This window comes from Gorilla gorilla, chromosome 6, assembly GCF_029281585.2.
Source record: "Gorilla gorilla gorilla isolate KB3781 chromosome 6, NHGRI_mGorGor1-v2.1_pri, whole genome shotgun sequence".
Lineage (NCBI taxonomy): Eukaryota > Metazoa > Chordata > Mammalia > Primates > Hominidae > Gorilla > Gorilla gorilla.
This window is the reverse complement of record NC_073230.2, coordinates 132,707,103-132,734,533: the sequence shown is the minus strand read 5'-3', so window position 1 is coordinate 132,734,533 and position 27,431 is coordinate 132,707,103. Positions and strand designations below refer to the sequence as shown.

The following is a 27,431-nucleotide window of genomic DNA, read 5'->3' as shown; positions in this document are numbered from 1 at the left end:
GTATGTGGCTGTTTATCTCTTTAAATCACAGAATTGAGCTGTGTTTTGTATTACTTTAACATTAAATCTGTGTCTTCAATCCATGCCACTCTTCTCTTTCTTATTTCCTACTCCACACAGTTCACCAAACTTTCCTATGGTAGGGTCTTTTTGATGAGTCTACTTAGAATGCCATTTCCTCCATACTTACTCCTCACCAACGCTTTGTTCACTTGACTCACTCTTTTTCATTCTTCAGGTAAGATGTCACCTCAGGGAAGCCTTCCTACACTAGTTAGGTTTTACATTTTTCTTGCATACTAATTTTTCCTAGTAGCATTTTAATAGTTATTAATGCCAATCTCCCCTTTATTAACTAGATGTTTTATGAGGACCTTGTCTAATTCATTTTTGTATTTGCCCTCATTTTCATTCTTGTCCTCACCCCCAGTTATCCCAGTCCCTTGTACATAGTAGGTTCTTCATAAACATTTGGTGAACAAATATGTCTGGCATAGAAATTTTCTTAAAAAGCTGCTAAGATCTAAAAGACTCTCTGTGTTTGGTCCCTAAGATAGCAGCTGTTTCTATCTGGCTCCGTTTTTCTTCACTGTTGAGATTCTGTTTGTTACTTTTTGCTTTTGTGGTTTTCCTCCTTCATTCCTCCAGGTTTGCTTTTTTAGAAATTTATTTCTTGTGGAGTCTTTTGTCATTGCCATATTTTTTTTTTAAACGTGTACTGTTTTTGTTTGTTTTCTCTTTTCTTTTCTGGTTATTTCTCATTGTAGAAATTACCAGGTGATAAGATCCCTTCTCTCCAAAGTGAATTTTTGTGTTTTCTTTTCCTGGATAGTTCTTACTGATACTCACCACTCTCAGGAGTTGTTGTTCCCTGCCAGATACATTGTTTTTCTTTTTTAAATTTATGATTTCTGTATTGGGTTTTGAGGTGGGCATGTAACAGGTGTTGCTACTTTAATTATTTAGAACATTGTTTCATGAGATCAATACATAATAAACTGTAGGAATTCAACCAAATTCTTTGCATTTCTTTAGTTTTATACTACTTTTTATAATGTATAGATTAAAATTTTACGGTCATCTCTTAGTATCCATGGGGGATTGGTTCTAGGGCCACCCACAGATACCAAAGTTCACACATACTGAGGTCCTTCAGAACTCACCCATGTGAAAAGCCTCCCTCCTGTTTTGTGGGTATCTCATCCTGCTAATAACTGTATTTTTCAATCCACGTTTGGTTGCGGATGCAGAACCCTGCGGTATGGAGTCCTGACTGTATTTAGTGAAAAAGATCTGCATGTAAGTGGACCCACACAGTTCAAACCCATATTGTTCAAGGGCCAACTGTATATTCAGAGTAATAATAGGTCATTTCATGTAAATATATCATCAGAGCATCTAGGAATGTATTTAAATCTTAGCTTTTATATAATGAGAAGACTTAGAATGGATTTTCTCATGTTAGTTTTCAGACATTTGAGGCCAAATGCACATTCAGATACATGCGTACATATAAAAGTTGGAGTATTTGACTGTTAATCTAGGCCAATGTGATCATAGAAAAGACTTTATTTTGTTAAGTCATATGATTTTCCCCCCACATTTAGTGTATTTTGGATATTTATTGAAAATATATTTTTGGCCAGGCACAGTGGCTCACATCTGTAATCCCTACACTTTAGGAGGCCAAGGTAGGAGGATCACTTGAGGTCAGGAGTTTGAGACCAGCCTGCGTAACATAGTTAGACTGCATCTCTACAAAAAATTAGAAAATTAGCCTGTCATAGTGGTGTGTGTTGGTAGTCCCAGCTACTCAGAAGGCTGAGTGAGGTAGGAGGATCACTTGAACCTAGGAGCTTGATGCTGCGGTGAGAGATCTCACTCACCATTGCACTCCTGCCTGGGTGACAGAGCAAGACCTTCTCTCAAAAATAAAAAGAGAATATGTTTAAATATTTTCTTTAACAACATTGTATATTAGATTAAAATAATTTTAATTATTATTAAATATTCAGTTATTAAATATTCAATTATTCAGTATTAAATCATTTTAGTATTTGTTGTAGGCAGTTGATGGCTAAAAACAAGGATCCCTGTGACTCCTAGTATTTTCTAGTCTTTTCGTTGTCTAGCTGTTTCTGTAGTCAAAGAAATACCTATTTTCCTGATCTAAAATTCTTATTCTGACCTGTTACATAATGTGGTTGTTCTGAAAATGTGAAAGGAATTTAAACAGTAGAAGTGCTGAATGTTTGTGGTTTAAGTCTTATGCAGGATAGAACTTTTAAGAAAGTTGGTACACATATAGAGGGAATGGGAGGAAGTGGGAGTTTTCTTAGTTTTGGGCCATTACAGCAGTGGCTAACATATATAGAGGTAGTAATGGCTCTGGGGAGAGGACCACCTTCTCAAGATTGCTGTGGTTGTGAAAGAGAGCTAAGAGTCATACATTTTAATGAATCATCCGTGCTTGTTAAAGTTAGAAATAATATCATACTTGCAGATACAGTACAAAGAACTTCTATATATCCTTCATCCAGATTTGCCAAATGTTTATTACATTTACCATGCTTTTTTCTCTCTATATATGTATACATGCATGTTATTTTTTTCTGAATAACATGAGAATAAGTTGCAGACATAATGCCTCTTTATAATATTTCAGGCTATATATCCTAAAATCAGAGTCATTCTGTTATTATTGTAGTATCATTATCAAAATCAGAACATGTAGTTTTTAACAAATACTTGTTCACTTGGGGACAAAGTATAGGTGGAGTGAAAGTACAAGCTTGCAGAACTACTTTAAGTGCTTATGGGAATTGCGGTCTTTTTAGTGGTTAGGAAATCAATACAGAAAATTATTCTGATTTAGAGTAAGACCAGTGGAATAACAGAGTAACACAAGGTACACAAACAAGCACTTCAGAAATGTGAAAAAAAAAAAAAAACCAAAAAACCCCAAAAAAAGTCATTTCAACCTAAGGAATCAGAGAAATACTTCTCCACTGGTGCAGAGTCAACCTCAAAGAGGTGGAAGTCCCAGGCAGAAGGACAGTGGGAGGGAATTCACTTCCTAGAATACATCCCCCATATTCTTCCTGCCCTTGATCATCATAGTTCTGAGAATGAATATGTCATTACAGTTACTCAGTACTGAAGTATCAGGAATACACAAGATATGACAGGTCCTGTTTCTACCAAAGTTGATACAGTACTTTTTTTCCTTTTAATTACCAGATTTTAACCTTAACATTATTAGGGTAATAAGAAATAGATTTCCCTTCCTAAGCACTTGTTCTTAGGTTGTTTTTCATTAATATCTTCTTAATTACAAAAGACAAGAAGGAATGGAATTGATTCGTTGTAATTACCTAAAGGAATGGAAGGAATGTCTTTAAAAACTTAATTAAGTCACTGTCAATCTAGAGTGTGGGGATTAGTGACTGTTTTTATATTGTCTAGCATTAATATACTGTATTAAATGTATGGTAGTTATTCTCATATTCACTGTAATTATTCTGAATTAGAAAAGGCTTTACAAGGTGCTGTGGTATGTCATTTTCAGACTGCCAGATGAAGGTAAGAATTAATGAAATAGACACTTAGACTGATAATAAGAGTGTAGCAAATTTTTTGAAAATCCAGTTACTGAAAATTGCTTTTGAATAGTTGTTTTTTTAGTTTTAATGTTTATAATGCAGTATCCTGTCTGTGAAAAATTATAGCATTGTTAGTCTTTATTTCTTAAGCAGGTGTTTTAAGAATTTAAGTTTATCTAAAGGTTTAAATGTTTTTTAGTTTAGTTTTTTTTGTTTTGTTTTGTTTTTTAAAGTTCACATATATAGCCACATGATGTTTTACAACATGAATATTTATAACATCATGAATATTTAGTCCTTTGGCTAGCACGGGGATTTTCGTAATGGAATTTCAGACCCTATTGAATAACTTTTGTGTGTGTGTGTGTGAGCTGTTACTTCTTGATTTCTGGTAAAAAGTGAAGTAGGGAGATTTTTAGATCTTCATTTTGGTACATCTAGTTTCCTAATTGCTTTTCTTTTTAGAAATTAATGTATTTTGACAATACCGTACTAAAAAAGACTTTATGTGAATTCTCCTTAGAACTAACAAATCGCTTGTTTGATTTTTGAATTCTTCAGCCTGGTATTTGGTACCTTTAGATAGTGTATGCAAGACGCATTTTTCTGAAGTTTTCAGTGCTGGCAGCAGGATGCCTGTGGCACTATCATCCTGAGATTGTGCACTTGCAAACACAAGTGTGTTTTCAGCAGGCCAAAAAGTGTCCCACATTCTTCAGTCTCCTCTTTGAAACCCAGTGTCCCAGGATACACATTTTTTGTTTTTAAGTTATAATTTTTATTGACTCTTGCAGAAATTTTTCTGTTCCTTTGTGTCCTACTCAGTACTGTGTGTGAAGTTCAAGGTTGAGTTTGGTCTGTAATGTTAAAAACATAACATTGAACATTGTTATCTGAGCAAGTCTTTATGGACTTTTGATCCTAACAGTATACTGATCTTACATTTCTGACTTTAGTATCTAGTTATAAAAGATTTGTGCATATAATTGTTCTTTGAAATTCCTCTTACCAAAAGAGGGCACCCCTCAGGCATAGTTAAGTAAACCTAAAACAGCGTATCTTCAAATCTTAATGTAGTCTATTTTTTATTACAGAGCCCAAATTCCGTTGAGCTAAGGTACCATAATTACTTAATCATCTCCTATTTTAGGTTATTTCAGTTCTTCCTCTTTAAAAAAAATATATTTATATGCAATATTTTATTTTTATATTTACATTAAAATATGAAGTATTATATTCTAAATGATTTTCTTAATTTCTAGTTTAGAAGTGAAATTACTTTATCAGAAAACATAATTGTGGCTTTCAGAGTATTTGTAAGTGCTTTATCAGTGTAAGTATGTATCGCTTTCATAGAAACTTAAGGTTGAATAGTTACATTCTAGGTTATAAAATAAACTTAATTTAGAATAAAATTAGTTTACACCTTTTCATGATATAGTCTTGAGGAAGGGGGCAACATGGTGTACTGGAAAATCCTAATGCCCTAAAGTGTCCATTGCATGTAACGAGTTAGCTTCCCTCCTATACATCTGAAAGGGTTCTATTTAGGGACTATCCTTGGCAAAATTGAGATAATACTCACTCAAATCTTTTTCATATCCTCAGTATAGCATTAAAACTGTGTGGCCACTTGTGCAAATCACTTAGAATCTTAAACTCACTTTAGAAAGGAGATACTATAATCTGCCTTCCAGGGTGGTAATACTGCTTTCAAGTTTGTCTCAATCCTTATCTAGATAAGTGCTTAACTGCTTTATAGAAGTCAGCCATTACTAATGCTACTACTTCATTGCTTAAGTGTTCACTTTATTGGGAAACAATAATAGGGGGAGTAAGAATGCTAGATTTGAAGTCACAAATTGCCTGGATTTGGAATTTCAGCTCTGCCATTTAGCTGTGTGGTATTGGGCAAATTATCCTCTTTAGTGTCGGGTTTCTCAAGTAAAAAATGAAGTTATCATAGTAATAACAAATGAGGCTATATTTAAAAGTGATTAACACATTTCCTAACACATTTTAAGCATAATAAATGTTTTCAGTAATTATTGTTATGTGGTTATTATATTAGTTATTTATTACTACATAAGAAATTACTTCAGAAACTAGTGGCTTAAAATAACAATACATGTTTATTATTTCCTTGTTTCTGTGAATCAGGAATTTAGGAGCAGCTTAGCTGGGTGGTTGCGGTCAAGCTGTCAGCAGGGGCTATGATCATCTACATATTATTTTGAACCTAATGGTTATAAATTTTATATTTTGCAGACTATGTCTTCAGCAGTGGTGCAGTTATATGCAGCAGATCGGAACTGTATGTGGTCAAAGAAGTGCAGTGGTGTTGCTTGTCTTGTTAAGGACAATCCACAGAGATCTTATTTTTTAAGAATATTTGACATTAAGGTGAGTTTTGTTTTGCTTTCACTTTAAACTAGGTGATTAGGTTTTCTATATCAATTATAATTTAGTTTAGATTTGTTTATCCTATATGTGATATTTAAATTTGTACATAAACTAATATTAGAAGAGTGAAGCTTGGTTTTTAGATATTGGCATACGGAAATCATGACCAAATGGGAACATGTCTGAAGCCAGAATGTGAATAGTATCCTATTTTATCTTTCTACTGCTACCACGCATTAAGGCTTTTTTTTTTTTTTTTTAATTATGCCTGTTGGTTCTTGGGCTTTCTTTACACTCTGTATTTTTTTAATGATACTCTTTTATTCCACCTGGTTCATTATAGAATAGCGTAGATAGTCTGTTCAGGTAACAACAAAATAATATTTTAGCTCAGTATGTACTATTATTTAGCCCAGGTTTAAAACATTTCAATATCTATAAAAATCTGTTTGCTACTCATTTTTCCTTATATTGTTTCTCATGATAGATATATTCAGATTTTCATAGCTTTATATCCCTCCCTCCCAATCATAAATCACATTGTTATAGATTGAATACCTTGTTAGGTATTCATTTCTTACAGTTGTCATAAAAATATTTTGCTAAGATGAAGTCTCCATTATTTTTTTAAAAACCTTCCTGTAAGTAAGCCTCCATGATTAATATTTATATGTGGCAATAAGTGCAATGAGATTTTAATTACAAAAATCTAAAACTGCCTCTAAACTCTTGGGTGCTAATATGACCTGATAGATAACAGTGAAGAGATTTTTACACCTCTGGTCTCAGCTTTATTTGTAAAATCAGATAACCATCTTGCTTTGTTATGAAGTATTTCACTGAGATTAAATGAGATCTCAGTTATGGTATTTGGTAAATTAGTGCTTCTTTTGTTGTTGTTGTTGTTGTTGTTTTGAGACAGGGTCTTGCTCTTGCTCTGTTCACCCAGCCTGGAGTGCACAGGTTACTGCAACCTTGATCTCCTTGGCCCAAGCAATCTTCCCACCTCAGCCTTCTGAGTAGCTGTGACTACAGGTGCATGCCACCACACCTGGCTAATTTTTGTATTTTTTTGTAGAGATGGGTTCTGCTGTTTTGCCCAGCCTGGATTCAAACTCCTGGACTCAAGTGATCCTCCTGCCTCAGGCTCCCAAAGTGCTGTGATTACAGGCCTGAGCCACCAGTCCCGGGCTAAATTAGTGCTTCTTAATGTCTGCTTTCAAGACAGCTGAGAGATATGACATGCTTCTGTCACTAGCAGTGGCTTACTAGTAATCACTAGCAGTGGCTAACTATGGCAGTGATTCTGGGGGGTGGGGAACACATACATAGTTTGAAAGAAACCCCCAAGTGCTTTGACATATTTCTCATAACCATTGAGAAGCACTATTTAGAAATGGCATACACATACTACTCCACTAAGAAGGGATTCCATTGCAGTAGTTATAATGTGTGAACAGTGTATTTTACATATTTTTAAATTGTGGTCTAGGTAGAACCTTGCATTTCTGAATAGGGCAATGACTATCTTTCTCTAACCACTTATTTCCAATTGCTGGACACTCATAATTCGTCACCTTTGGTATTAAGATTAAACATATTTTTTATACTATGGCAATAGATATGGCAGCCATCATGGCACTCTTATCCATAGTTTAACCTTGATACATTTTAATTATCAGTTTCTTTCTGCATCGTGATTGCTACTACTTATACTAGTATATAATTAGAAAGGTACTCTGCAAAAGTTAAGAATTTGGAGATGGTTAATTAGCAGTACAAGGAAGGTATATTTGACCCTCCCACATCTATAAAATTGAGGGAAAGAACGTAAAGTATTCCTGCAGTGTTTGATAGTACATGGTCTAAATATTGCTGGTGGAACTGTGCTTTGGTAATCAGTTCATGTACAAAAGTATCCTATTCCTTCTATGTAACATTGATGACCTAGTAATTATTCTGGTTATTATGTATTTGACCAAGTAGCTGAATTTGGAAATGGTTGGCTAGTGAGATTATATCTTAGCTGAATTAAACTGACTTGATATGTAGGTTTTATGAAAGATACATTATCCAGTGTTTGCAGTTTTAAGAAATTACTGATTAGATTATGTGACTCTATATATTATAAATATGTTACATGTGTGCATTAAAAGTTACTTTTAATATAAACAGTTTTCTTAATATGAGTCATCTTCTTTGTTTTATTCCTAGAGATTATGTTTTGGTAGTTCTTATTTTAATTTTTAACTTTTTTCTAGGATGGGAAACTATTGTGGGAACAAGAGCTATACAATAACTTTGTATATAATAGTCCTAGAGGATATTTTCATACCTTTGCTGGAGATGTAAGTCATATTTTTCTTTATTGCCATCTTTACTTATTTCATTGCTTGCCTTTTCTAATCCAAATTATTTATAGAACCTTATTGAAAGATCAAATTCAATTTGCTATTTTATTTTTTTGCTGAAGATGAAATATTCAAATTAGTATTTGTGTCTGCTGTGATAGGTAACTTCTCTAATAGTAATCTTTTACTTGAACTTCTTCATGCTTTTGTGTTAAGTTATTCAGATCATAAAATAATGTCTTATCTGCTAGTAAAATTAACCTTTCGTTCTTTAGAAATATACTTCTTTTCCTCATTGTTTTTATGATATAAAGCTAAATTCATACATTCTGTTGTTTCCCCTTTGTGATGAAAATATTTCAGACTTGTCAAGTTGCTCTTAATTTTGCCAATGAAGAAGAAGCAAAAAAATTTCGAAAAGCAGTTACAGACCTGTTGGGCCGTCGACAAAGGAAATCTGGTAACCCTTTTTTAATTACTTAAATCAGGCCAGCAAACTAATGCTCATGGGGCAAGTGTGGTCCATTTCCTGTTTTTTGTAAATAAAAGTTTACTGAAACTTAACTGTATTCATCGGTTTACATGTTGTCTTTGGCTACTTTTTTGTCACAACACAGTTAAATAGTGATGACAGTGATTATATGGTCCTCAAAGCCAAAATTATTATCTGAAATATTTACTATTTACAAAAAAATTTGGTGGTCCTTACCTTAAAATAAATAATATTTTTGTTGAGAACTATTTTTTTTAGATTTACCGAAGGGCCCAATCCAATAACCTTTTTTGTTGATAAAATTTCATATATATTGACTTTTAATTTTGCATTTGTGATAGCATTGTTTGTAAAGTTTTAAAAGTATTTTATACTTTGTAAACAAAGACTTTAGGTAAGCTTAGAAGCAAATAAGCAGAGTTGCTAACAAGATCTGTAAACATTGCCTTGTCTTTCTATTTTGTTCCTAATACTATATACTATAAAACCCATAAGGAACTTAGTTTAGTGTGTGAAACAACTCTAACACATATAAAACAATTATAGAACAATGCAGGATAGCATAAAGCTTTAAATTAATTGGAGTAGAACTATTATATGACAACAGTGAACCAGGTGTTTCTCTTGTAAAGTGGAGAAGGGTGACTAGGAAAAGGGAACCTCTCCAAAATCATCTTAAGCAGACGAGTTTCAGAAGAAAGAACATGTGCTTTCATCCAGTCCTATAGTTCCAAAAACTGTATGCCAATGACTCTCAAAGTTTTTCCTTCAGTACTGACACATCTTCCCTGACCTTCAGACTCTGTCTACTCAAGTGGCAGAATAGCCTTTAGACTTAACACGGTCTGAGCAGAATATTTGATCCATGTCCTGTATCCCGAACCTTAGCCCCACTCAGATCTGTTCCTATTCTTCTACTAATATTCCTTGTTTCAGTAAAAGGCATTTGTTCCATCTTATCCCTCAGGCTCACCATGGTCCCTCATAAATCCTATCAGAGTCCTATTGACTCTGCCTTCAAAAACATGTCCTGTCTGACTATTTCTTACCATTTCTGCTGCTAGCATCCTAATCCAGGCTGCCATGATCTGTCAGCCGGGCTGCCACACTAGCTCTCTGACTAGTCTTCCTGCTGCTACTCAGTCCTTTTTACTATCTCTTTTCTATACAGTAGCTAGAGTAAACTTTTAGAATTGTAGATTAGGTTATATCACTTTCTCTATTTAAAATTCTGTAAGAGCTTCCTATCATATACACATAAAATCTATAGTCCTTAACCATGGCCTGTGGAACCCTACATGGTCTAGTCCCTGACTTTCCTTCTTACTTGTCTCCTTTCACTGTGCCATTTGCTCACTGTAGTCCAGTCTTCATGATGTTCTTTCATGTTGCACCCTCCTTGGGGCCTTTGAATGTATTGTTCCCTTACTTATTTTATTTAGATCTCTACTTAAATGTTGGGTCTTCTGAAAAATCTTCCTTAGTCACACGTATGTCAATTTAGGAATAAGACAGTTTAGTGAATTAATTTTTTTATGTTGATGTTGTCTTACATATATTTAATAATATTCTTCTAATTTATTTTCTAACAGAGAAAAGACGAGATCCCCCAAATGGTAAGCTTTTTGACAATTATTTATCTTTTAAGATTTTAGATGACAGTTTAATTCTTGTGGAAACATGTACCATACATTAGTAATATTTAGTATCTTTCACATGTTAATCCTTGTGGAAACATGTACCATACATTAGTAAGTAATGTTTAGTATCTATGATCAAATTATACAGTTTATTGTGTTCCTATTTTTAATTAATGATTGACAGATGAGACTTAGGAAACAATATTCTTTGATATTTTTCTAACATGAAGAAAGAATACATAGGGTGAAGATCACTAATACTTATTATATTTTAATTCTGGATTCACAGTTGACTAAGTATACAATCGGACCTTAACATTTTTCCTAGAGGCAGTACATTTTGTCTAGAATATTTGTTAATTTCCTACTTCAAGATTTACCTTTCATTCTTATTTCAAAATATTATTTCACATTGCTTATGTGTTATATGAAGCCCCTTTCAAAATGAACACCTACTGTTGTGGTGTATTTAGAACTAATTTAGCTCTGTATAATGCTCTTTAATTTGATAATGACCACTTGAAGTATTATGAATTCATTTTTTAAAAAACATTGAATACCAGAGAGTAAAAGCAGAATACCAGGATGTAAAAGATAAGGTCTCAGGGGTAGAAATTCTTACTCTAGACTTCATAAACTCCCTGAAATTGTGTGCTAAATATGTTCTTTTCTCTGGAGAGAGAGGATCCATGGCTTTCATCGTATTTAAATGAGGTCCCTGACTCTATGAAGGTAAAGAACCATTCTCCAGCACACTTTGTTATGATAGAGAAAATGGCTGCTTTTTAAAAGCATATTTCAAATCCTCTTATCAGAACCTAGAATGATTATTCAAGGAAAACTTACATAATACAAAGTTCTTAATATATGACAGCTATTGGTGACTGTTGGGGTTTGTTTCTTTTAAACAGATACGTTGCCTTTTGATTTTGTCCTTAAATTTCTTTTCCTGATACAGAAACATGAACCAAATGTTGCTGTATTAAATTCTGGGTTATTTACCTTATTATTAATTTTTTAAATGCCTGACTACCTTCAGTAGTGCTTAACAGGTACCAAATATTGTGTAGTTTCACTTTTTCTTTTGAATAGAAATATTAATACTTTTTAGGGCTGTTACGGGGATTGAAGTAATCAAAGCTTAGCATAGTGCTTAATAAATATTAGTTATTCTGATGAAGATGATGACAACAACAATAATAGCAACTACTAGTTAATGATCTTTTACTACCTGCCAGGCACTGTACAGCAACCTTCTGAAGTAGCTCCTATTATCTCTTTTATAGATAAGGAAACCGAAGCACAGATAGGTAACTTGCTCAAGGTCTCATAACTAGTAAGTAGTGAAGCAAGATTCAGCATCAGATGATTTGACCCTAGAGACTGGCCCTTTAACCACTATGTTAAGTCAAGATGATTTGGAGGCAAAACTGAGACACAGGGTAAATATCATGTCTCAGGATATATAAATTAGTACGTGGTAGAGGCAAAAGAAACAGAAGCAGCCGAGTTACAGGTTGCTCATCTGTGAACTTTTAATGTAGTATTAGAAATTTTCCTTGATATAAGCCTAGTATTTCAACCTTTTTGAATTTGTTACATTATTTTGAGTTTGGAGAGTATATACAGTATTGAGTACCAACAGAGAAGACTTTCTAGTGGTGCCATCGAAACACTTTGGGGAAAGTAACCCCATATTTTAAAGTGTAGATGCTGTAGAAATAATATAATTAAAATTAAGGTTGTAAATACATGTATCCATGTTGGATCAGTTCCAGGATCCCCCCATGGATACAAAACTTCATTGATACTCAAGTCTGCGATACAAACAACATAGTATTTGCATGTAACTACAGATTCTCCTGTATGCTTTAAATCCTCTGTAGAGTACTCATAATACCTAATACGATGTAAATGCTAGGTACATTTGGTCTTAGCCAAAAGGCTGAGAAGTAATGCTGGGTAAATAGTTGTTATACTGTATTGTCTAGGGAATAATAGCAAGAATGTTCTGTACGTGTTCAGAACAGATGGACCCATCCATTTTTATTTTTAATCCACAGTTGGTCGAATCCATGGATGTGGAATGCATGGATATGGAACTGTGAATATGGAGGGCTGAACATTTATAAAATGAATTTCTGAAGAGGCACCTAGTTTCCATGAATAGATAGAATTTGAAAATTCTTTATGTAACAGTGGTGTTTCATAATTTTATTACCCCTACTAAGAGACCCACTTAGAATTAAATGTAGTTTCAGGCCGGGCGCGGTGGCTCTCGCCTGTAATCCCAGCACTTTGGGAGGCTAAGGCGGGCGGATCACCTGAGGTCAGGAGTTCAAGACCAGCCTGGCCAACATAACGAAACCCCGTCTCTATTAAAAGTACAAAAATTAGCTGGGCATGGTGGCGCATGTCTGTAATCCCAGCTACTCGGGAGGCTGAGGCAGGAGAATTGCTTGAACCCAGAAGGTGGAGGTTGCAAGTGAGCCGAGATCACATCATTGCACTCCAGCCTGGGCAAAAAGAGCGAGACTCCGTCTCAAAAAAAAAAGAATTAAATGTAGTTTCTTTCTATGAGTTGGCTATTGGTTTTAAATCTTTAGTTTTAATTATTTGACCCAGTGGTTTCAGACTTCTTTCATTAAATAAATGGAGGGTTTTTTTTTAATAGTGTTGTTAAAGGACAAAATTATACAGCATGTATTGCCAATACTTGTATACTTATAAAATATACATATAATATGGAATTAATATATTAATACACAAAGAATGAAATAATTATTAATACAAGTTGTAATATTTTAAAACTGCTTTGCATTCAACTATCTTGCTTTCCCCACTAAGTGGAGACCACTGTTTAGGAGGCAGTATTATTACTTTACTGTATTTGGTGCACTACCACTAGGTGGCAGTGGGCCCCTGGACCATGTCCTCCAGTAGCTATGCAGGTGCTTTGTCTCCGATCCTTATTTAGATTATCAGTTTACCACACCTTTTCAAATTTTAATTATTAAAAAGATACTTTATGTAGAATTTACATACATTGCTAAAATGCAATTCAGTAACTTCCTCACTTCTAATTTCTTTATTGGTCAGTCTCACATTTTAGCATATATGCTTTCCAATGATTTGTTCTCAGCTTCATGACTGCTTGACATCAGAGGCCTCTAGGCCACCTGTTTTTCAACTGTTTTCCTTGGTGAGGCTTCTTTGCTTCTTATGTAATTAATGGGAAACTTGAGTTCTTTTAGATTTAAAATTAACTAGACATGTCTGTTCACAAGAACATTTAAAAACCTTTTCGTGCAACAGTTATCCTTAATCAGAAGGAGTTAATTTGTCATTTGTTTTTTAAAAAAGGAAAACAGCCCGCCTTCATTATATGTTTACATAGTAGTTCTTAGGATGAGTGTAATTTCATAAATGGAATAATTAAACTTTACTAGAAATGACTTGAGTACGTACATCTGTTACTAAATCTTTCATATACTTTACATTGTTTAAAAAATGGCTCTATACCTTAAACAGGTTATCACTTTTTTTAGTGTGTCGCTTGAAACAGATACTTAATTTGGCTCTAGAATACCATTTTAAACTTATTTCCTAACATCTTCAAACTCTAAAGTAAATAACCATTGTCAACAGAAATAACCGAGTACCTAACCTCTTGAATGTGTAGAAATCCATTTTTTTCTAAATTCTGTAAGTTGTTAGTAAATATTTGTTGAATAATGACTTGTTGGACCACAGACCAAGAAAACTGAAAAATTGGTAAACAAAGAATGTATTATGACATTTGTAAAATTAGCGGTGTTATCCACCTTGTAGTTTGACTTTTGTGTAAGAGGTATAAGAGGTAGAATAGTTGGCCGGGCACGGTGGCTCACGCCTGTAATCCCAACACTTTGGGAGGCCGAGGCAGGTGGATCACGAGGTCAGGAAATCAAGACCATCCTGGCTAATACGATGAAACCCCATCTCTACTAAAATATGAAAAATTAGCCAGGCTTAGTGGCACACACCTGTAGTCCCAGCCACCTGGGAGGCTGAGGCAGGAGAATCACTTGAACCCGGAGGCAAAGGTTGCAGTGAGCCGAGATGGCGCCATTGCACTCCAGCCTGGGCGAGAGAGTGAGACTCCATCTCAAAAACAAAAAAGAGGTAAAGTAGTTAATTGGAAGGGTAGTGGACTAGGAACCAAGATATCAGAATACACTTTTGCTTCTGTCACTAATCATATGACTTTATAAAGATCACCTGACTCTTACTGTCCTTCATTTTCATTAATAAAATGAAAGGCGATTTTGAAAAGAAACTCTAATTTCCCATCTAATACTAATTTTCTATATATCTCCATTATATGGATTTTTCTTTATAGTCTTAAATAATGTTTTAACTAGTACTAATGAAATTCATCTATAATGACTTAAAGAGATAATGTTGATGCATAATAATATATTCATGCCTGATTTTTGGGTAGAGGAAGAGGGGAAACACAGTCTGATTACGGTATGAGTTAAACATTGTTACTCGTTTCACATATCACTTACATTTTGTTCCTATCCTCATTCTTGAATCTTCCTCAGAGACAGCTGAATTACTTTCTCTAGTGAGTTATATAAATGAAGGTTATAAGAAGCTGATTTTTCAAAAATATACTAGCTTGGATAATTTAAATCATTAAACTTAACTTTATCCAACTGTGTTTCCATGCTAGTCATCTATAGTATAATAGATGGCTTTTATATAAGCTAAAGTGGCAGAAAATATTTTTGTTGTTTTCTGTTTTTATATTTTACTGGTGAGTCTGATTGTTTATAGTTACTATTTGAATACTTAGTTCCAGAAAAGTCATATAAATAAAGAGAGTGCCTAATTCTTTTTCTTTTTCTTTTTCTTTTTTCCTTTTTTGAGACAGGGTCTTGCTCTGTCACCTGGGCTGGAGTCAGTGGCGCAATCTCAGCTCATTGCAACCTCTGCCTCCCAGGTTCAAGTGATTCTCCTGCCTCAGCCTCCTGAGTAGCAGGGATTATAGGCACACACCACCACGCCCGGCTAATTTTTGTATTAGAGGCGCGGTTTCACCATATTGGCCAGGCTGGTCTCGAACTCCTGACTTCATGATCTGCCCGCCTTGGCCTTCCAAAGTGCTGGGATTACAGGCATGAGCCACTGTGCCTGGCCAGGGAGTACCTAATTCTGATACTCCTAATTCTGTCTTAATTCTTACATTTTATTAAGATATAAAGATAAGAAACAAAGTAATTTGTAGCATCCTTATTGTGGATAGTGTTCCTGATACTGACTGGTAAAGATAAGAAGTGAGAGGGCAGAAAGGGAAGAATGAGAAGTAAAAGTAGACCACCAGATAAGTCTGTGAAGGTCTGAGTGTAACCCCAATTCAACCCTCTAGTCCCTACATTCTGGATATTCTCAGTAAGTCCTTTATTTTGTACAACTACATAAATGCCGAAATCTGATACCTGAGCAAATTTGAAAATTCACATCCTAATCACCCTTTCAGGTCATTCGATACTGCTTAACTCACCTTTACTTACTGATCTAGTTATTTTTCAGATTATCCCTGGGCACTAAAAAAGCTTTTAATGATTTTATCCATATTATTCACTAGCTCTCATTTTTCCCAAAAACTATTTCTTATCCATGTCAACAACTTCCTATGGAATTTTTGAATGAAATTGTAACTAAAACTTTAGGATTATTAAAATATTATATATAAATAGGATTTGAATATTAAGGGAAAAGAGTTGAATTTTGGTGATATTAAAAATATGCCTTTCCAAATTATTTACTTCTTTGAAAAGGTGACATGGCTTTCATAAATTTGTTTTAGTTTTTTTTTATCTTTAATAGTAGAGTTGGGAGAAAATAGGGTATATACAATTTACCCATGTAAATAAACTTTTTTATTTTTTTCAGATAATTTTAGTAAGTAGGATACTTTGGCAGTTTGGGGCATAATTAAAGAATAACAGTCAAGTTGGATTTTAAGGATCAACTAATATACATTAGCCTTGAGATTTCTATTTGCCATTTATTGATTATGTTGGGGATCCCCAAGACCATCCTCAGAGGTGGTGATTCACCAGGACTTACAGGACTTAATATATAGCTGTACTCATGGCAAACATTTATTACAGTGAAAACACATATAAAACAAAATCAGCAAAGGGAAAGACACGTGGGATGAAGTTCATAAAAAAAACCACACACAAGTTTCCAAGAGTTCTCCCAGTGGAGGACACAGAGGTTGCACCTAATTCCTCCAATAATGAATTGTGACAACGTGAAATGTTGTCTAAAGGAGAAGCTTGAGACTTGGTGCCCAGGGTTTTCGTTGAGGGCTAGTTACATAGGTCTACCCTGCCTTGCACTTACCAAGATTCCAGACTCCCAGGAGGAAAGTAGATGTTCAACATAAACTGCATCGTTAGCACAAACAATTTAGACACAATAAGCCCACCTTGTCAGGGAATAGTGGGAACCCTCTTGAAATCCAACTTCCCAAGTGGTCAACTGAGGGCCAACCTTGCAAGTGGTCCTTTCTAAGAAGAGCAGTCTAAAGTGTGCTGCCTTAAACTCTTTTCTACACAATGATGATAGTATTTCATATGTTTTGGAAGTGGTCGTTAATGTAGTCACCTCAGAGGAACTTGGTCTCAAAGGAGGATTTGTCAGAGAACCATATATAAAAATAGGATCTCTGAGGAACATGTGTTGCCCTTTAGTTGAATTTTTAAGAAATTTTTCAGTTGAATGCTCCACATTCAGACTTTCATACTTTTAAGATCAAGAATTTTATTTTGAATTGTAAGACAAGTTTTGTGCTACATTTAGTACCACTTCTGAAGATACTATTAATAATATGGAAAGATGCCTTTGACATTTTTACTGTTGATTCTTGCACAAGATGAGTGCTTTAAGAATTTTTGCGTTTTAAATTTTTAAATTCTATACTTCTGATAGTCAAGGTGTATGCGTACTGGTGGGGAAAATATCATTTGACTTAAGGATGCCAGTTCTGGAAAAAATGGTAGTAATAATTTTAAGTACCCTTTTTCTTCTTGACTAATAAAGTTGAAACAAAGAGTTCAGGCTATATTTCTTTGTTAAATTTAAAACAAAAATAGATACTTACTTTACTTTCTTTATCCTTGTTACAAGATATGTTTCACTTTACTGTTGAGCAATGTGTTGGATATGAGGCTATTATAATCAAAATTTAAGAGATTAGACTAATTATATTTAAATTCTAGCTGGAAGTTCATATTCTTTATGAAATTTAATGGCATAAAAATGTAAGTTTGCTTTGAAATAGTGCATCTACACTAATTTCTTCAAGAACTTAGAGGTTTTAGAAATTTAGGCAGCACTTTATAAAAAAATATAAAAGTTTAAAATATAAATAATTTATAATGAAGTGATCCTATTTCAGAAAAAGTATTTAAATTGTAAATTATGATTGTATATCAGTTATCTTAAATTATATCCCTTTTATATAATTTGGTTTTATTTGCAGGTCCTAATCTACCCATGGCTACAGTTGATATAAAAAATCCAGAAATCACAACAAATAGATTTTATGGTCCACAAGTCAACAACATCTCCCATACCAAAGAAAAGAAGAAGGGAAAAGCTAAAAAGAAGAGATTAACCAAGGCAGATATAGGAACACCAAGCAATTTCCAGTAAGACAGTTCTTTTGTTGTTCTTATCTTCACTTTTGATTTATTCATTGCTGTTCTTGATTTTTAACTTGTTAGAAAATTTTCTTCTCTTTTCGGGAGGGTGTGTACATTCATCACTTGGATACCGTTTTAACTATGTACTTTATTGGAGTTTTTTTTTTTTTTTAAGGCAGCTGCTCTGTAGATGTTCTTGGAATCTTGCGGTTTATTTACTTTTTCAACTATGAGAAAAGAAAAATTAGATAAAGTTGTTTCTTCAACTAATTATTGAACATAAAAATGATTTCTCACTTTGCTCTAAAAATAGCATTTAGAAATTGTTTACAGATACTGCCTAGGGGCAGTAAAAACCTTTGGTATTTAACATATTTCAAGCATTTTCATATGCATTATTTTATTAGCTCATTATGAAACCCGTATCCCGTCATATATATAATGCTTGGATTCTTATGGTAATTTGACAATTAAGGAAACAGATGCTCAGAGAGATTGTACAAAAATTTTAAGTTTTAGTTAGTATCAGAGTCAGGGCTAGAATCCTGTTCTTCTGACTCCTTGTACATAGTTTTTATCACAATATGGTTATGTCTGTGAGAACTGTTCGTTCAGACCAAAAATTCAAAGCCAAATGTAGATTGGATTTCATATATATTGTGTTTATAATGCCCTTTATGCATTTTGTTTTTCTATTTTTTTTCTATTTTCTACTTCAGGCACATTGGACATGTTGGTTGGGATCCAAATACAGGCTTTGATGTAAGTATGTTTTCAAATCATATACGTTATAACTGTATGTGGAAATGTGTTGGCCTATTTTAGATTTTTTTAATTCATTTTTGTGGTTTCTAGTATCTGTTTGAATGTGCTTGTGTTTTATGTATGTATACAACTGAGGTTTAAAACCATATTATTGTTCTGTCATTCATGGCTAAGTCTCTAAAGACTTAGACTAAGGTTTTGTGTACCTTGGCTTTATACACTGTATAAATAAAATCCTTGTGCTTTGAAAGCCAAGAGAAGAAAATCATTTCTGCCAAGTGATAATTTCAGGGGAGTGTATACCAAATTACTAGAAAGTAGTATAATCAGATTCTGAATATTCAGTTGTTGAATTCTCCAGATCTTTTCATTCTCCTGTTCTTTTTGGCAGTTTTGCCGTTGTTTTAGAGCACTGTGAAACTGCTGGCAAAAATTAATCAGCGTTTGGATGCATTATTTTAAAGAGATATTATTTGTGATTGGAGTAAAAAATATTTTTAGTTATTTTTGTTATAGCTACAATGTTAACTCTACAAACATACTGAGCACCTCTTTGTGCTGGGCATTGTGCAAGGTGTTTGGGATTACAGGAAGATCCTTGCTCTCAGATTTTCAAATTAATTTACTTTTTTTGTGTTTATTCCTGATTTTTACATACTTACTTAGGACAAGGTAGAATAAATGAGCATTGGAGATGTCTGAATCATGAATAGGCTAATAGAAATCTAAATGAGATGCCCTCTTTTTGAAGGCAGGAAACAAAAAAGAAGAATAAAATAGGGAATATATCTGTTCAGTTTTTTTTAATAAAATATTTTAGTTAGCACATAAGTAATATAAGCATGTTAAAAGTTTAGGCAAAATAATTTCAGAAGGACACAGATGAGACTTAAAATTATGTTTTTTAAATTGGGATATATTTTTATAGTTAGCAGTTACTTTCTTTTGTAGCTGAATAATTTGGATCCAGAATTGAAGAATCTTTTCGATATGTGTGGAATCTCAGAGGCACAACTTAAAGACAGAGAAACATCAAAAGTTATATATGACTTTATTGAAAAAACAGGAGGTGTTGAAGCTGTTAAAAATGAACTGCGGAGGCAAGGTAACTTTTATCTCTATTCAGCGTTCTGTTTTGTTTTAATCTTTTGAGGTCAGTTTCAGGGAAACAGTTACATTCATACATGTGAACCCTTCCTTGAGCAGAATGTTGAAGTTTATGGACAACTAATGTGGTCCATCACACTGTGTCTTAACATTATTTCATTATAACTAAAAAACTTTACAAGGTTTTGTTTATTCTTTATTCATAAAAATCCATACAAAATCTTCCCAGCTATTCTATTTTAAAGTAAAAACTTATAGTTGCCTTAATGTTATACTTAAGGAATCCTATAAACCACCAGATTTTATTGTAATTCAGAAGTAATAATTTAAATATAATCACTTTCTAATTAGTAATATACGCATTTCCAGAATATAAATAATGTAAACTTTCTATTTTGAAATACAAATCCTTCTTCTTGGATAAAGTATGAAATTTTCTTTTGTACCTGAGAGCACAATTTATAACCTTTTAAGATTTGATATTTATTTTAAAGGACCTCGTATTTCAGTTTTGTCTTAATAATTATCGCAGTAAAATGCAGATAAAATACTCTAAATTTTCCAATATAACAGTCATCTCTTTCCTACCTTATTAGGACTGCCTTCTTTTCTTCTTCCTAGCTTTTGCATACTCATAATAGTGTAGTTAAGCAAAAGCTCTGGTTAAAACATTCTTCTGAAGAACTTAACTGTCATTTTAAATTAGGCATTCAGTTTACTTATGTCTTTTTCATTGCCAGTGTTCATTTAAACTTTGATTGATAGATTGACTTATATAGTTCATAAACATTATTATGCCAGTACTAGTCTCAGGATATTTAGATGTAAAGGATTCTCATGCCTCAGCCACCCAAGTAGCTGAGATTACAGGCATGCACCACTACACCCTGCTAATTTTTATATTTTTAATAGAAACGGGGTTTTTCCATGTTAGCCAGGTTGGTCTCAAACTCTTGGCCTCAAGTGATCCTCCCGCTTTGGCCTCCCAAAGTGCTGGGATTACAGGCATGAGCCACCATGCTCAGCCAAGTTTATTTTTCTGTTATATCTTACATTTTCACTGATGTAGAATAAGAATGCTAATATCATGACTACTGGAATAATAGTAATTTTTGTTAATAACTTTAATTTTGCAGTGTATGGAAATTCTCAGTTAATTTGTTAATAACCAGTTCATGTCTCTGGAATAAGTAATTGAGCATTTCAGCAAAGCAACCAGCCTCCTATAATGCCATTACTAGAATTGCAGACAATTTTTAGAGATACAGACATTATACTATAAAAGTACAAATGTAAATTAAATGACAAAGGCTTACATTTTGAAAAGAAAGCATTATATTTGGGCTTTAGCGCAGATTAATGTGAATGAATTCTATTAAGCTGTGCTACACTATAATTCTGAATGTGAATTTATTTAAAAAAATAAGCGTACTTGATTCTTTTTTAAAGAGGGAAGGTATTTATTTTTATTAAAATGTAAAATAATGCTAATTAACAAAATGTTTAATTGGTATATTTTGTTATTATTTTGTAAAGTAGAAAATGTTTATTCCCCTTACTTTCAGAACTGGTACTAATTTCCAAAAAAATAAACTATTCTGTTTTAGCTCATAGTTTTTTAAGAACCAATAAGAAAGTGATCTTTAGGCTGACAATTCTCAAAAAGAATTGTGAGATATCATCTGTGCTCAGGTATCTTTGTAAAATAAAATGCAAAGATGAGACCCTTTTTTGGTATTATTTGATTTTTATACATGTTAAAATGAATTACTTTTCAATATGATGTTTATGAGAAGAAAAAAGCATGCCTTTTTTTCTGTTTGCATTTTAGCACCACCACCTCCACCGCCATCAAGGGGAGGGCCACCTCCTCCTCCTCCCCCTCCACACAACTCAGGTCCTCCTCCTCCTCCTGCTAGGGGAAGAGGTGCTCCTCCCCCACCACCTTCAAGAGCTCCCACAGCTGCACCTCCACCACCGCCTCCTTCCAGGCCAAGTGTAGCAGTCCCTCCACCACCGCCAAATAGGATGTACCCTCCTCCACCTCCAGCCCTTCCCTCCTCAGCACCTTCAGGGCCTCCACCACCACCTCCATCTGTGTTGGGGGTAGGGCCAGTGGCACCACCCCCACCGCCTCCACCTCCACCTCCTCCTGGGCCACCGCCCCCACCTGGCCTGCCTTCTGATGGGGACCATCAGGTTCCAACTACTGCAGGAAACAAAGCGGCTCTTTTAGATCAAATTAGAGAGGGTGCTCAGCTAAAAAAAGTGGAGCAGAACAGTCGGCCAGTGTCCTGCTCTGGACGAGATGCACTGTTAGACCAGATACGACAGGGTATCCAACTAAAGTCTGTAAGTAAGCTTTTTTTTTTTTTTCATTTTAGATCCTCTATCATAATGGAATTTTAAAGTAATTTATTGAAAGATATTTTTGAAAAGTGTATTCTTTTTTCCTCTTGCTAATTCATTCTTAACCCTATAAATTTAAAAATACTTTTACATGCAGTGACATGCACAAATTTTTAATTCAGCTTTGATACATCTCTATAGCCATGTAACCTATATCTCTATATCCAAATGTAGGGTATTTCTGTCACCCCAGAAGGTTTTCTCATACCTCTTCTCAGTTAATCTTTCCATAAACAATCACTGATCTAATCACCATAGATTAGTTTTACCTATTCTAGAACTTCATGTGAATGGAATTTTACAGGATGTTTGCAATTCATTGTTCTAGACTTTACTTTCAAATAAAAGGTACTTTAAAGAAAAATCCTTATTAAGCTATGAGAATTAAAAATAGCCCTACTTGAAACCAATTGTGATCACCTTAGGAAATCTAAACCAGTAGCTTTATGAAAATTAAATCATGTTCCAAAGTTTTCATGTTCTAAAATTTAGATTAGTAGAGAATCAGACCAAAAAAAATTGAAAGAGTTGTAATAGAATTTCTGACAGTGATGGCAAGTAAATTTAGGATTATCTGATTTGGATGAGGTAATCGTTTAATCTTACAGGTCATTTAATCTTCCAGAGTTCAGCAAACATTTTCCTATAAAGGATCAGGTAGTAAAACCTTAGGCTTATATAGGCAATATGGCCTCTTGTGACCACTCAGCTCTGCTGTTTTACCACAGAAGCACCACAGACAATACGTAAATGAATGGACATGCTTGTGTTCTATAAAACTATATTTGGACACTGAAATTTGAATTTTGTATAACTTTCACGTATCAAAAATACTCTTATTTTCTTTCAGCCATTTAAAAATGTAAAAATCAAGCTTAATTTTTAGATAGTTTAAAAAAAAAAATCCAAGAACAGGCTGGATTTGGCCCATGGGCTCAAGTTTGCTGACTCCTATCCTAGAACCTAACCTGTCTACATTTACATACTTCTTTTGGAGCCTTTTATAACATGTTCTCCAGGACTTCAGGGAGGTCATGGATGATAGAGTTTTTCTGTGAAGTAAATGGAGACGACAGAGGATGTTTTAATTGAAAATTATTTCCCAGTATAGGAATTAAAGTAACTTTCTAGATCTCAGAAACTTTGTCTAAAAGGAGAGTAATAGATAGGAAGCACAAGTAATTGAATGAAAACATGTAAACATTAGCATAGATTTAAGAAGACTCTGATCTTTAAAATGTATCTAGCTCTTTTCTTTACATGTATTCAGGATGACACTTAAACCTATGAACAGTCATCTCTGTTCTCTTTCCCCGTTTAGATCAGACTAAAGGCCTGTCAAGAGCAGTTGAAGAACTTTAAAGAGTGGTTAGTGGGGAGAGTTAATGTCAAAATGACCACAGCCCAGCTTTTACCTTGGAATCTCTGCTAGTTCCTGTGTCATTCTCATTCCCGTAACTCTCACTCCTAACCCACCTTTTTGTTTTCCCTTTTCTATTTCCTTTTCACAAACCAACTTTCGTTTCTTTCTCTCATTTAGCTATAATAAGGTGATTTAAAATTTTTAACGAATAAAGTTGTATCCTCATTTATTTTAAAAAGTTTAAGAGTTAAATTTCTATTTACTTTCTCCGTAACTTTCTCCCATCCCAACTCTCCCTTTCTTTCCAAAAAAAAAAAAAAAAAAAGAAGCAAAACCTGTTAATTGATGTGTAAGAAGTATCTTTTAGAAAGAAAAATATTTTCTATTCTAAGTGTTGGATGGGGGCCATTTTTATCCTAAATAATCACTTTCCTTTTGATTGCATTTATTGCAATCATAGAGTGCATAATCAGTGAACTATTGGCATGTTATACATGTAATCTGAGTTCGTTATTTTTTGAAAAAGACAATTTTGTGGTTGAAATTTCTGTGGCTATGTTTCTTTAATTTTTTTGAGTAAATCCATCAATTTATTCTGTGATGAATATGATTAACATAAAACCATAGGCTTACTTTAAAGAGCTAGTAGGAGGTATTGAATACTCACATATATTTTTGAATTCCATGGTTTTAGTACCTCAAATAGTACTTTGTTCAAGTAAGCACTTCAAAAAACGTGTTTGATGAGAGTATGCTCACTTCTGCTTTGTGCTCTCTGCTTTACATTATCACATTGCTTAAAGGTAGTCTAAATGTCCCTACCGCTGTTGTACCTCCTTGAGAGCCTTGTGCAGAAATACAAAGCTCTGAAACTCTCTGTTATCTTTTTTCATTTGTGGTACTTCTATACTGGAAATAGTTAATACATAATGTTTAAAGCCAAAATACTAAGGAATGAATCTATATCTTAGGGGGAACCACTTTGAATTTTTTTAAAAAAGGTGTTTACTCCAGGAAGAACAAGGAGTATTAGAGGAAGAATTGTACAGATCAAAATGGAAAGTTTGTCTAAATAAAATAATTGTCTTTGGGAAATGATTAAGAATTTCAAAAATATATATTATATATATGTATTAAAACATAGGTAATTTAGTACAGCTATGCTGTTTCATCTTTAATTATAATTTTTTTTTTCATGAATGCACTTTGGCACAGCTGGAAGTACTTCAGTTAGGGATTGTTACTTGCCTAGTGAGGCAGGCACATTTTGAAAGTTGCTCAACTCATCTCCTTAAAAAGAAATTATATACTATGAGAAAAGAGGTTCATTTTGAAGGTATAAATATAACATAAAGGTATAAAGCTGAATTTTTGTAGGCAAATTTAAGTTTCTACAGTTGTTTTTCAATATCTTCAGTGTGCGTCCCACGGAACAACTCTGGAGTCTAAATATTAACCTCTGTTTATAACATGAAGTCCCTTGATAAAAGCTTTAAAGTTGATCATCTAAGTCTGTGTGTGCTGGAATAAACAGAAGTAACCCAGCAAGTATTATTCAGGAGAGGGTTTGTTATCTGAATATAAACATAGATTTGGAAATGTATTTTTGGCTTATACATTAAGATGGAAAGGAAATATTTTTGAATAATATCTTTAAGGCAGCAGTTTATTTCTTGTTGATTAATCTTGTCCTGCACTTGCCAGTTTGATATCTTTTTTGTCTTTTACAATAAGAAGTGATTCTAAGAAAGTAGGACTTTCTGGAGACAAAGATTCTTTGCTAAAGATTTATTACTGAGTTTTGCTAACTTTCTTTTCCAAGGTGGCTGATGGCCAAGAGTCTACACCACCAACACCTGCACCCACTTCAGGAATTGTGGGTGCATTAATGGAAGTGATGCAGAAAAGGAGCAAAGCCATTCATTCTTCAGGTAGAGAGAGAGAGAGAGAGAGAGAGAGAGAGAGAGAGTGTGTGTGTTTAGTAAATTTGAATGTTTGACGTTCTGTTATTTTTATGACTGTCTTTGCTAGCTTTCTCTCTGCTAATTGAGTAACTACTGATGTGGGCTCTAGGATGTATTTTAAAAAGTTGTTGCCTCTGTGACTAGTCTCTCTGAGACTTAACAAATGCAACACCACCACAGCCATAGCCATAAATTGAAAGAACAGCTTTGGGAATATTGACAGTTTTGTTTCCTATATCAGGAAATGCTAATAGACTTCCTAGCAAACAACCTCTAAACAAAGCTTGAGATTTTTAGATCTCATTCCTGTGACATTACTGTGACATGAAAAATTCAGGGCTGGGTGCGGTGACTCACACCTGTAATCCCAGCACTTTGGGAGGCCGAGGCGGGTGGATCACCTGAGGTCGGGAGTTCGAGACCAGCCTGGCCAACATGGAGAAACTCCATCTCTACTAAAAATACAAAAAAGTTAGCCGGCGTGGTGGCGCATGCCTGTAATTCCAGCTACTCGGGAGGCTGAGGCAGGAGAATTGCTTGAACCCGGGAGGCAGAGGTTGTGGTGAGCCAAGATCGCACCATTGCACTCCGACCTGGGCAGCAAGAGCAAAACTTTGTCTCAAAAATAAAATGAATAAATAATAATAATAATAATAAATCGGGCCATTTACCTCATCTGTAAGGATTAGGGATAAGAATTTCAGTAATTTTTACTGTTTCTAGAGTTTGCTAAAGAATACTAACTTTTTTTAAACCTTTCTTTTTCATTTTCTAAAAGGTTGATTTGAACAAACCAGTACCTATTCTGAGGTTATTATTAAACATATACATACCACCATATAAATATTCCTTTAAAGAAAGAACAAGAATATGAGTTTTGCTGATTGGAGTAGTTGAGGTTTGCTAAATAGCTTCTCCAACATGATGTGCTAGAATCAGATCTATCTTCTTAGATTTATTTGATCTCTGTGAGCCTCAGTTTCTTGTTTGTTACATTCAGAGAACTCACAAAACATATAGATGTGAGAATTAAATAGTATGTCACTAACCTGCAGATTGCCTAGCACATAGTAGGTGCTTAATAAATGTTGCCTTCCTTTTGTTTCTCTGTAAGGATGTGCATGTCTTAAGATCCTTGAGCAATGTTTGTTTTCCTTAAATAGGCATATTTGTACGTACCCTCCATTACAGAGATAGAGATAAATATTTATTGTGGAATAATAATAAAATTTTAACAAAAAAAACAAGTCCCTGCCTTCATCGACATGCATTAGGTCTAATGAGAGACAGAGACAAGCAATAAACAAAGAAAACTAGAAAAACATACAGTGTGTTAAATGGTGACATGAAGTAAGGACAAAAGTCTAACAGAAAAGGGAAATAGGGGGCAGACTGTTGAGAGAGAGGTTCATTTTGAAATGATAAAGGATGATAAGGGACAATAAAGCCTAACTGAGGTGACATTTGAGAAAAGACCAGCAGTTCAGGAAGTGAACCATGTAGAAAACTAGGGAAAGTGTATCCGATGGAAAGAACAGAAAATATAAAGTCTGTGAGGTTGAGAAACAATGAGGAGATCACGGAGCTTGCAAGGGAGGGAGGGAAAGAATAGTAAGGAATGAAATACA

General features: G+C 34.1%; 1 protein-coding gene across 2 annotated transcripts in view; it reads left to right on the top strand.

Moving 5' to 3' along the window:
• Positions 1–27,431, top strand: part of WASL (WASP like actin nucleation promoting factor) — a 67,123-nt gene that overhangs the window by 34,227 nt on the left and 5,465 nt on the right. For both annotated transcript variants that reach the window (XM_019031472.4, XM_004046139.5), the window contains exons 2-10: positions 5,871–6,005; positions 8,267–8,353; positions 8,720–8,816; positions 10,442–10,465; positions 18,033–18,201; positions 18,915–18,957; positions 19,912–20,065; positions 21,899–22,419; positions 25,662–25,770. In XM_019031472.4, the coding sequence (XP_018887017.1) occupies positions 5,871–6,005; positions 8,267–8,353; positions 8,720–8,816; positions 10,442–10,465; positions 18,033–18,201; positions 18,915–18,957; positions 19,912–20,065; positions 21,899–22,419; positions 25,662–25,770 (1,339 nt within the window). The remainder of the gene's footprint in view (positions 1–5,870; positions 6,006–8,266; positions 8,354–8,719; positions 8,817–10,441; positions 10,466–18,032; positions 18,202–18,914; positions 18,958–19,911; positions 20,066–21,898; positions 22,420–25,661; positions 25,771–27,431) is intronic.